Source organism: Chlorocebus sabaeus, chromosome 20, assembly GCF_047675955.1.
Source record: "Chlorocebus sabaeus isolate Y175 chromosome 20, mChlSab1.0.hap1, whole genome shotgun sequence".
NCBI classification, from domain to species: domain Eukaryota; kingdom Metazoa; phylum Chordata; class Mammalia; order Primates; family Cercopithecidae; genus Chlorocebus; species Chlorocebus sabaeus.
In genome coordinates, this window is record NC_132923.1 from 44644460 (window position 1) to 44656516 (window position 12057).

Genomic DNA, 12057 nt, shown 5'->3' on the forward strand with positions numbered 1-12057 from the left:
GGCCAAGGCGGGAGGATTCCTTAAGCCCAGAAGTTTGAGACCAGCCATGGTGAGACCCCATCTCTACCAAACAAAACAAAACAAACAAACAAAAACTTAGCTGGGCATGGTGGCACATATTTGAGGTCCCAGCTACTTTGAGAGGCTGAGGTAGGAGGATGGCTTCAGCCCAGGAAGTCGAGGCTGCAATGAGCCATGTTTGCGCCACTGTACTCCAGCCTGAGCAACACAGGAAGACTGTCTCAAAAAAATAAATAAAATCTGGGGACTAAAAGGGGGAATTCAGTTTTTACATGGCTGTGTGTGGAATGCCTATGTGATGTTTAAGCAAAGACATTTAGTAGAGTTGTATAAACACGCCTGGGGCCTGGATACATTTGAACTGTAAAAATGAGACTAGAAGTCATGGATGCCAAAGATCACTCAAGTATACAGCACTGCTTCCAACCTTTTCCACGTCATGATATATAGAAAATGATCAATGTATGGCCACCTGCACAAATGGGAAGGCTGCTCCCAGCTCATTGCTATAAGAGCTGAGGGGACATTCATTCAGTAAGACTGTGCTTTGAAACATGGTTGGGTAATTCTGGAGTAGATGAAAACAACATATAAGAGGCTTAAGGATGCAACTTAGACAATTATCAACATCTAAAGGGAGGCAGATAAAGAGAGATCTGTAAGGAACAGAGAGATGGGATGGTTAAGAGAGGTGTCGGCCGGGCGCGGTGGCTCAAGCCTGTAATCCCAGCACTTTGGGAGGCCGAGACGGGCGGATCACGAGGTCAGGAGATCGAGACCATCCTGGCTAACACGGTGAAACCCCGTCTCTACTAAAAACACAAAAAACTAGCCGGGCGTGGTGGTGGTCGCCTGTAGTCCCAGCTACTCGGGAGGCTGAGGCAGGAGAATGGCGTAAACCCGGGAGGCGGAGCTTGCAGTGAGCTGAGATCCGGCCACTGCACTCCAGACCGGGCGACAGAGCGAGACTCCGTCTCAAAAAAAAAAAAAGAGAGGTGTCATAAAAGCCTAGGAAGTACGTCAAGGGTCCAACTCCCTGAAAAATATTTTTACATAAATGACGCCGTGACACCTCAAAACACTACAAAACTAATCTTTCCTCAGAAGCCTATTCTTCATCTGTGTCCCAGGTCTGTCAACCTGGACAGTATCCAGCCAGTATCCTGTGAGCCACCAAAGCTTATATCCCTGGATTATTAACCCAGCACGTTTTCATATTTTGCAGACCTGCCCATTCTACTCTTCTAATTTAACTTTCCCCTTCTCTTTCCTTCTATCACTTTATGTCATTTTTTCCCTACTACTGCAACAGCCCAGCTGGTCTCCTCCCTTCTCTAGTCTCTATATTCTTTCCTTCAACTCACCTAAATAATATTGGCAAATAAATCACCCAGAGGCACAACTTCACTCAAAAAGCCTTCACTGCCACCCCACTGACTATACTATTATAATTAAGTACAAAGTATCTGGACTTAAAGGGTTAAATGATCTAAACCTGGTCTACCTTTCTAATTTTCCACATTCCTGTTTAATCCAACCAAATCTTTAATCACATGGAATTATGAGTTGCCTAAATACCTTCACATTCATGTTGCTTCCTCCATCCAAATGCCTTTCCATACTAAATATACATAGGTAAGCCTTATTTTTTTCTGCAATATCCAGCTCAAATGATACTCATTCTGTAAAATACGTATCTGCCAAACAGATCAGGTGATTCTGCCTTCTTTACTTCCTTAAAGTTCACTTTAGCTTCTCTCAGGGCACATTATTTTTACTTTATACACCAGTTGTTCATGTCTCCTATGAGATAGCAAACTCCTGGATTTACTTTTTCATTTGCAATTATGAATTCATGTTTATATAACAACCTAAATATTTTAAAGATTCAATATAATTTAGTGAAGTTTTAAAAAATTTTTTTTTATTATACTTTAAGTTCTGGGATACATGTACAGAACATGCAGGTTTATTACATAGGTATACACGTGCCATGGTGGTTTGCTGTACCCATCAACCCATCATCTACATTAGGTATTTCTCCTAATGCTATTCCTCCCCTAGCCCCCCACAGGCCCCAGTGTGTGATGTTCCCCTCCCTGTGTCCATGTGCTCTCAGTGTTCAACTCCCACTTAGGAGTGAGAACATGCGGTGTTTGGTTTTCTGTTCTTGTGTTAGTTTGCTGAGAATAATGGTTTCCAGCTTTATTCATGTCCCTGCAAAGGACATGAATTCATCTTTTTTTATGGCTGCAATTTAGTGAAGTTTTTATGAGACAGGGAAAGGGTAAACTATAAGGATAAGGGTAGTAATCTTTTATGACTAAAAGCTTCAACTTATAAGGAAAAAAAATTCAACATTGTCCATTTCATGTGGAGATCGTATGTGGGCAGGTGTGATGAAAACCAGTAACACTTAAAAATTCACTTTTTAATATTTTACGTACTCTAACATTTTGTCAAACTATTTTTCCAATAAGAAAACTTCAACATACATGTTACTTTTATCATTCAATTGTAAGGTTTAACAAAAAATTTATTTCTATTGAGATTTAACTCCAGAAAAAGAAAATGTCTTTATAAATCTTATGGCTCACATACATTTGCAATTTCCCTTGGGCATAGTGCCACCTACAGTTGGCAAATGTAAACCACGTTGTTTCTGAGAATTTTGCTAACTGCAAAAGAACAGCTACTTTGGCACCATCCAAACTTTCCTTTATACATTAGATTACTAATAAGAATCATATAAACAGAATTTCAAGTAATATAACAAACTGATCCTTACTGAAGGTGTAGGTATTAAAAGTCTGACTTTTCATAGATAGGGTGTTTTCTTAAATTAGGAACAAGAGAACACCTTGACTACATTCTTACCTTTGTTTTTCATAATCTATTCCTTTTCAAGGGCAAGGCTACCCTGGCATTCTTCTAAAACATACTCTGGCTAAAGCAGTAACTTTTGCCTACTTTAGCTCTTTATAATGAGCCTTCAAATGTTCAAATCTCTCCAATTAAAAAACTCAAAACAATCTCGCCCACTCCTCCAAAAAAATCTATTTTCCTGTTAAAGCCACAAATATCTTCCTATCCTCTTTACCAACAAAGTTCTTCAAAGAATGGTTTACATTCACTACACTCAAATTCCATTACTTCTGAATTTACAACAATCTGGTTTCCACCCCATCACAATGGGTACTAAAAAAGCCTCTGCAAAAGTAAAAATTCTCACATTCCCAATGTAATGCTCTCTCTCCATTCCTCATCCTACTTAAATGCTCTGCAGTATGTGATACTCTTGATTCCCTTCCAAAAAAAATCTATCTTCATGGGCTTCTATTACACTATTTTCCCTTTTTCTCTACCTTTGATTACCTCTTCTTTTAACTATTTTTTTCTACTTTTACTGAGGACGTTTTGTTTCTTAGAATTTTGTCCTTGAGCTTTTCTCTTCCTGCTCTGCAGATTTTCCTGGGTGTTTTCGTTTATTCTTATGGCTTCAAGTAGCTTCTACATACTGCTAATTCCTAATTTGTAACTCCTGTTACACACTGGTAGTTCTAGAAACCTATTTCTAGCTTTATATTTCCACTTAGATATTCTGTAACATCTCAAACATGTGCAAAATGAGTTGTCTCCTGTTTTCAATCCAACTATTAGATAATCTCCCAGTGGCTCATTCATTTTAACAAAGTCTATCAATTCTGCCACAAAAATGCCTTATACATCCACATCCTTTCTATAGTTGCTGTGTTACTTTTGGTCCTAATAATTCATTTCCTAGACTATAGCATTCAGTGTCCTTACTTGATCCTAACTACATCAGAGTATCATCTTAATCCACCCTCTATATGGTAAGCAGCAATTTTTTCCCTATTATAAAACCTAGGGCCAGGTGTGGTGGCTCATGCCTGTAATCCCAGAACCTTGGGAGGCCAAGGTAGGTGGATCACTTGAGGCCAGGAGTTCAAGACCAGCCTGGCCAAGGTGGCGAAACCCTATCTCTACAAAAAATACAAAAATTAGCTGTATATGGTGGTGTATGCCTGTAATCCCAAATACTTGGGTGGCTGAGGCATGAGAATCGCTTGAACCCAGGAGGCAGGGGTTGCAGGGAGCAGACGTTGTGCTACTACACTCCAGCCTGCGCAACAGGGCGAGACTCCGTGTCAAAAAATAAATAAAATAAAATGGAATAAAATCTGATTATGCTTCCTATATGAAGCTCCTTGTTGTACACAAATAAAAGTATACAAATTTGTATACAATTTGTTGTATACAAATTAATAGCACTGGTATATTCTAGGTAACTCATGACCTATAGCTATCATTCCATTATTCTCCAAGAATCTTGAAAATGTATTTCCAAAAAAGAGTAGACATAAATATTTCATACTTGGGTTATTTGTTTATTCTTCTTCCTGGAATGCCCTCCGGTGTGGCCTTAGATATTTTCTCCATTGATCTCCATTCCCTTCCCCACAATGAAGAGATACAACTTTAGGTAAAGACAAAATGGAATATTCAAACACAGAATAGGGAGGCTGAGGCAAGCGGATCATCTGAGGTCAAGAGATAGAGACCAGCCTAACCAACGCAGTGAAACCTTGTCTCTACTAAAAAGAAAAAAAATTAGCTGGGTGTGGTGGTACATGCCTGTAATCACAGCTCCTCTGGAGGCTGAGATAGAATTGCTTGAACCTGGGAGACAGAGGTTGCAGTGAGCCAAGATCGCACCACTGCACCCACCCTGGGCAACAAGAATGAAACTCCGTCTCAAAAAAAAAACCAAACAAACAAACTACAAAAAAATTAGCTGGGCATGGTGGCGCACGCCTGTAATCCCAGCTACTCAGGAGGCTGAGGCAGGAGAGTCGCTTGAACTCGGGAGGCGGAGGTTGCAGTAAGCCAAGATTGTGCCACTGCACTCCCACCTGCAAGACAGAGCGAGACTACATCTCAAAAAAAAAATTTAAAAAAAACCACACACACACACATACACACACACACACACACACACACACAAAATAATAGGGAGCTTTTAAACTGAAAGCTGCAAAGAAGGATCAAAACGTCTCCCTCCCTCTTCCTCCTAATCTGTGTTGCAGTAAAACAGCTTGGAAATGTATTCTGCTAGGGAGATACTTCGGCTCTTGGGTGGCCAAGTGGAAACCAGAGCACATTCTAGAGGGAAGAAGAATGGACAAGGAATATTCATATCTGCCTTTAACCTAGGCCTAAATACATTAGTGTCTCAAGGTTTAGTTATGCTCTAGGCTAAACTCGTATCAGAAGTACCTTTCGTGCCACACATCCCATTCAACCCACCAGGAGAACCAAGTTGAGATGCAAAACTTTCCCTTTTGATAAGATATTAAGTCAAACAAATCTAAAAATATAAAAATTTAACCAGTTTTAGACGAATAGGAACTACCCTTAGGCAAGAATTTCTAGCCCAAGTTTCCTTAAGTGTAAACTATTTTATATACCTATAACTTCATTTCCTTACCTATAGAATCTCTAAGTAAGTTATCTTTCCCTTATTCTTTCCTACTTTTCTAATCCAGATAGGTGTCACGGAAGTTACAGCAGCATTTCCCAGATCTGCTCAGAACTTGGTAGTATGGGCTTCGGCAGTAACAGGCGTGTGTGTGTGTGTGTGTGTATGTGTGTGTGTGTGTGTGTGTAAAATGTATGTATATTATACACATAAATGTGTATATAATTTATATATATATTTATATATGTAGTGCGTGTGTATATATATCATACCAATGTATATAATTTACATGAAAGTAAATTGGGTGTGAACTGTATACATAATTTTCTTTCTTTTACATGTAATGAATGCCTACAGGTATAAAGCAGATAATTTCTAATGATGTGCTTCAGTGATTATTCGTAACCTGGAATTTACTAGTTATGATTGTTGGTATTTTCCAGATATTTAACATTTAAGATGACCACAGCATTTTCATATACGTATAGTTTTAGAAGTCAATTTCTCAATAACAGTTGTTTACTTGTTAATTTCTTACCTGAGGGAGGCAGAATTTGTAAAGATGAAATGTTTTTCACGGTCTGTAAATGTTCTAATTCTTGATAATTAAATGCTAATTGGTGGTGATTTGGTGTCATTCCATGTGAAGGTGTGGTCTGATGAACAAGGGTAGTATTGGCAGAGGTTTTGTCTTGCACAGAACATTCTATCTGTTAAAACAAAATCAAAGTTATCACTTAGTTTTATCCATACAAGAAATATACCAAAGAGAACAGAAATACAAGAGGCAAGAATATAATTTAACGCTACCTTTTTAAAATACCTTATTATTTAAGTCACACAAATCTATAATGTATAGTTATCCCTATCTTGCAAATGAGGAAACTGGGGTTTAAAAGGATTAAATAACTTGGTCATTATATGGCTTACAAGAGGTAGAGTAAGTCAAAGCCTATGATCTTAGTTATGAGTATACATGTATATTATTAAACAATGCTATTCATTTTTTAAAGCTTTCCTGTAATTACTAAAAAACAAAACAAAACAAACCCCTGAGTTTTCATAGCAAATCTAGAGACCAATTCATTTACTTTAGCCATTTTTCCTTACTGTATTACAGACATAAGGGGAGAAATTTAAAATTACGTTATGGTCAACCCACAAGACTATCAATAAATTCTAATTCAATATTCAGGTAACTATCAAGTAAAAGCTATAGTGTAATAATAGCTAACATTTATTTAATGTTTACTCTATGTGAGGTACCAGGGTAAGTCCTTTATATGGTTTTTCTTTAATTCTCACAATAATCCTATGAGTTAGGTATAATTTTTATCACTATTTACATTTTCTAGAAATAATAGAAGCAGCTTACCTAAAATCTCACACCTATTCTGCGGCAAGCCAAGTTACAGTAGCAAAGCCCAGTAACCTTATCTAACCAGTAGTAGATGGCACAGAAATAAATAAGACAGTCTTTCTCCTTTGTCTAACAAGGCATTGGGGTGAGTGAGTAGGTAGGCAAGTGTACAAGTAACACCTATGCGAATATGAATAAAACAAATGCCATAGGAATGTTTATCACAACAATATAGACCCAGGCCAAAGCTTAAAGCCTAAGGCTCAGGTTTAAATCAGCTGAAGAAAAAAATCACTTTCAGAACTACACAAATATACACATTCATACATGAACCTATGGATTAATATATACTATCTTTTACCATAAATAGACATTTTTTTTCTCAGTGAGTGCAAACATTTTTACCAAAAATAGACCATTAAAAAGGTGGCATTCGCCAGGTGCGGTGGCTCACGCCTGTAATCCCAGCACTTTGGGAGGCCAAGGCGGGCGGATCATGAGATCAGGATATCAAGACCATCCTGGCTAAATGGTGAAATCCCGTCTCCACTAAAATTACAAAAAATTAGCCGGGCGTTGTGGCGGGTGCCTGTAGTCCCGGCTACTCAGGAGGCTGAGGTGGGAGAATGGCGTGAACCCGGGAAGTGGAGCTTGCAGTGAGCCAAGATCGTGCCACTGCACTCCAGCCTGGGTGACAGAGCAAGACTCTGTCTCAAAAAAAAAATAGAAAAAAAAAAAGTGGCATTCTACATGCTACATATTGAGATAAAAATGCTTCCAAAGTTCCTTCATAACTTGACATAATTTTTTTATTCCACTAATATACCTTTGGCAAGATAGATCATCTATAACATCTTCCTATTCAAAAGGAATGGGAAGGCCAGGCATGGTGGCTGAAGTCTGTAATCCCAGCACTTCGGGAGGCTGAGGTGAGTGGGTCACCTGAAGTCTGGAGTTTGAGACCAGCTTGGCCAACATGACGAAACCCCGTTTCTACTAAAAATACAAAAATTAGCCAGGCGTGTTGGTGTGTGCCTGTGGTCTCAGCTACTCCGGAGACTGAGGCATGAAAATTGCTTGAACCCGAAAGGCGGAGATTGCAGTGAGCCAAGATCATACCACTGCACTGCAGCCTGGGTGATGGAGTGAGACTCTGTCTCAACAACAAGAACAAACAAACAAATCTGTGTGAGTGTGTGTGTGTGTGTATATATTTTCTCTTATGTGTCCAAAGCCCCGTTATATACTACAAGTCATCTAATAAATATCCTCAGCTTCCATATTTCTCTGAACATGCTTGCTGTGTTTTTTCGGGGTTTTTTTTGTGCCTCTCTTCATGCTATTACTTATTTTAAAAAATAAGCCTCTAATCTGTATGTAAACCATTTCTTTCCATGTTCTTTAAAACACATTTTAAGCATTACCTGTGTGATGCCTATTCTTCCTTCAGGCAGTATACATTCATTCTTCATTTTCTAAAAATAATTATATAGATTATAGCATTAATCATATTATCTCTTAACCATGTGATTATATTCCTTTTTCACAAATTACAGCTCTTTTAAGACAATATTATTTGTTATTGTGTTTCCCTAACCTAGTTAGATGTTGTTACATAAATAATTCTATGTTTGGAAGGGGTACAAAGGGAAAAAAATGTACATGAGGATGACAACTTGAGCTAGTAAAAAAATCACTTCTGTTCTTTTCAAAGCACATCAACTACTAGTCAAACATAGATGTGTCAAAATGGATAACTGGCAATTATAAGCTTTATCTGTAGAAACCTTAATTACCATTCTCCTACCATCTTTTGAGAAATTTCACTTCATTGTATGCACAGTTCTGTACACTCATTCAGGATGCCAAGGCCATCCTTCTGTATTCAGACTCTCAGGGATAAGCTGAAGCTTCTAGAATTTGTTCTACTTATCCATTTGGCTTATATAACAGTTACATCTTATTGAAAAATGAAGCCAAAGAGTTTCCCTATTCGGTCTTCTTCGGGAAGAAATCACTGAACATTTAGTTGATAAGCTAAAAACAGTGACAACTTTCTTCATGTAAATAAAATTGAAAACAATTTTAAAGAAAGCTACTACTATACCTATGAGTTATAACATACATACTTCTAAAATTTGGAGATACGAATAAAGAATTAACTTACTTTTACATTCTCTTTAGAAGGAGAATCATTTGGTTTTACTTCTGTAAACTTAGGGAACATTTCTGCAAATGTATACACATAAATATTTTAATATTTATTAGTTTAAAAAATAACAAGCTATAATTTTTCAACATTAGAAACACAGTGAGGGCTGGGCGCGGTGGCTCACACCTGTAATCCCAACACTTTGGGAGGCCAAGGTGGGTGGATCACAAGGTCAGGAGATGGAGACCATCCTGGCTAACACGGTGAAACCCCATCTCTACTAAAAATATAAAAAATTAGCTGGGCATGGTGGCACATGCCTGTAGTCCCAGCTACTTGGGAGACTGAGGCAGGAGAATCGCTGGAACCTGGGAAGCAGAGGTTGCAGTGAGCCGAGATCACGCCACCGCACTCCAGGCTGGGCAAGAGAGCGAGACTCCGTCTCAGAAACAGAAAGAAATACAGTGGTGATTTCAAGAAAATGCCTTTATTACCAACCTCTCATATGAAGAAATCCTTATAGTCGCAGGTTTTCACCCTCTTTGAATCAGCTAAAATTTCTAAACGGATACCTGCTTTTAAGATATTTTATTTTCCTATAGTGGAATAAATTTCAGTTTACATTATGTTCAGGCAAAAAAGCACAGTATGTTACTTAACAGTAAAGAGCTTGAATAACTGATAGTTTAAAAAGGAATTTGTTGCAACTGAGATAAGGTTTCAAATAAGCAGCATCTATTACGCTAAAATCATCTTTTATCAAATAGCCATAAATACAGCCCTAAGAGGCTTAATTTTTAAAAAATCAAGAATTTACTATAAGAGAAGGGGATGTCATTTTATCTGAGAGGATACAGTCTTTTATTAAAAGTAAAGCTATTTTAGTTCTGTGGAAAGGTCTGCTGTGCTTGCTAAACTCTGTAATAAAGATTCTATCTGATTACTTCTAAGCTATTTGGCAGCCTCAGCTATACAGCAAGAAATGGGTTTTATATTATCTCCTCTGCCTTTAGAAATACTGTACAGCTGACACTGGCAGTAGAAGCAGACATAAAAAGAGATCTCTCCAACAGGGTGCTAGTGGGTTTCTCTTTCTTTATCCTACAATTGTTTCTGATGCTATCCTCCCCAGTCATAATCCTGGGTGAGTAAGGTAAAGCACCAAACTGGTAGTAACTGCCTTGATCAGTCTCTCCAAGCCAGCTTTCATGACCACCTGAGTGTTATTTGTTTCATGCTCCAGGACACCAAGGCTGGTCAACACCAAACATTATTCAAACTTAAAACATTCTAATTTTAATAATTACCTTCTGCCTTCTGAAAAGCCATCAGTTTCCACTGGATGTGTTACTGTTCTTTCCTCTCCTAAAATGTTTGATGCTGGACATTGTTAAAATTGCTGAATGCCACTCAATGACATCCTTTAAATAATTCAAGTATTTAAAATGACATGAATCATCTTAATGTCACTCAGCTAAGTATTATTTAAGTGTTGCAGGCTAGGTGTAGGGGTAAGAGAAGGAGACAGACTGAGAAGATTGAGAATATATATCCAGACAGCTTTCGCATTTAAAGGACAAATTAGGCAGGGCGTGGTGGCTCATGCCTGTAATCCCAGCACTTAGGGAGGCCGAGGCAGTTAGATCACTTGAGGTGAGGAGTTCAAGACCAGCCTGGCCAACAAGTTGAAACCCCGTCACTAGTAAAATACAAAAATTAGCCAGGTGCGGTGGCGTGTGCCTGTAGTCCCAGCTATTTGGGAGGCTGAGGCAGAAGAATCGCTTGAACCCAAAAGGCAGTTGCAGTGAGGTGAGATTGCATCACTGCACTCTAGCCTGGGTGACAGAGCCAGACCCTGTCTAAAAGTAATCATAATCATAAAGGAGAAATTATGGTTTCAGCTTTGAACAAAAAAACAAAACCAAAAAGACCACTAATATGATCATATATCTATACATCTAAATTATTCAAATATGCACCTGAAACGACATCATCCTACAATATAAACTCTTAAGTATAGTACAAATATGATGTACCAGATTGGTGTTCTACTAAAAAAAAGAAACTCAAGGGCATCACCTTAGTTTTCTAGTATATAAAACTAAGCTCAAAATTATTATAAAACTTAGCACCTCAGGGTCGGTGCAGTGGCTCGCGCCTGTAATCCCAGCACTATGGGAGGCCGAGGTAGGTGGATCACTTGAGGTCAGGAGTTCGAAATCCCAAAACCTTAGCACCTCAAAATCTAAAGATATTAGCAAAAGGCATCAAGGAATTTTAGTTAAAAAAATAAAAACACCTACTATATATGGCTCATAAAAGTCTCAGCATTTTGCTTCTCATTCTAATCGTACATAATTGACTTTTTAAGAGCATAATAAACTAAAACTATATATATATAATATTCATGAGTTCCTGGCCTTTGAAATTAAAAGACAAACATACATATTTTCACTACCAAACTTACAACCCTATTTCAATTAGTGAAGAAGCTCTATCAGTGCTAGCAAACATCAATTAAAATTGATAACAAGGCCAGGCGTGGTAGCTCACACCTGTAATCCCAGCACTTTGGGAAGCCAAGGCAGGCTGATTACCTGGAGTTTGAGGCCAGGTCTGCAGTTTGAGACCAGCCTGGCCAACCTGGTGAAACCCCTTCTCTACCAAAAATATAAAAATTAGCTGGGCGTGGTGGTGCAAACCTGTAATCCCAGCTACTCAGGAAGCTGAGGCACAAGAATCGCTTGAAGCTAGGAGGCAGAGGTTTCAGTGAACCAAGATCGTGCCACTGCACTCCAGCCTGGGCGACAGAGCAAGACACCATCTCAAAAATAAAAATAAAAAATAAAATCGGTAACAATAATGACAACATACACATTGTCAACTAATTTCTCTAGGGAAGGATGACAACATGTATATACCTACCTTAAGAGGATCAAAATGGATACTATGTGTATTACTAAACAAATGCATATTGTGGCATATATCCTCATTATAAATGTTCTAATTTCACATCTGCCCCAA

The 12057-nt window shown here is 38.3% G+C and overlaps 1 protein-coding gene across 1 annotated transcript in view; it reads right to left on the reverse strand.

Moving 5' to 3' along the window:
• BRDT (bromodomain testis associated) overlaps positions 1-12057 on the reverse strand; it is a 50757-nt gene that overhangs the window by 17389 nt on the left and 21311 nt on the right. The window contains exons 12-14 of the mRNA XM_007977977.3: positions 9049-9110; positions 8306-8356; positions 6060-6231 (exon numbers count right to left, since the gene is read on the reverse strand). Coding sequence (XP_007976168.3) covers positions 6060-6231; positions 8306-8356; positions 9049-9110 — 285 coding nt within the window. The remainder of the gene's footprint in view (positions 1-6059; positions 6232-8305; positions 8357-9048; positions 9111-12057) is intronic.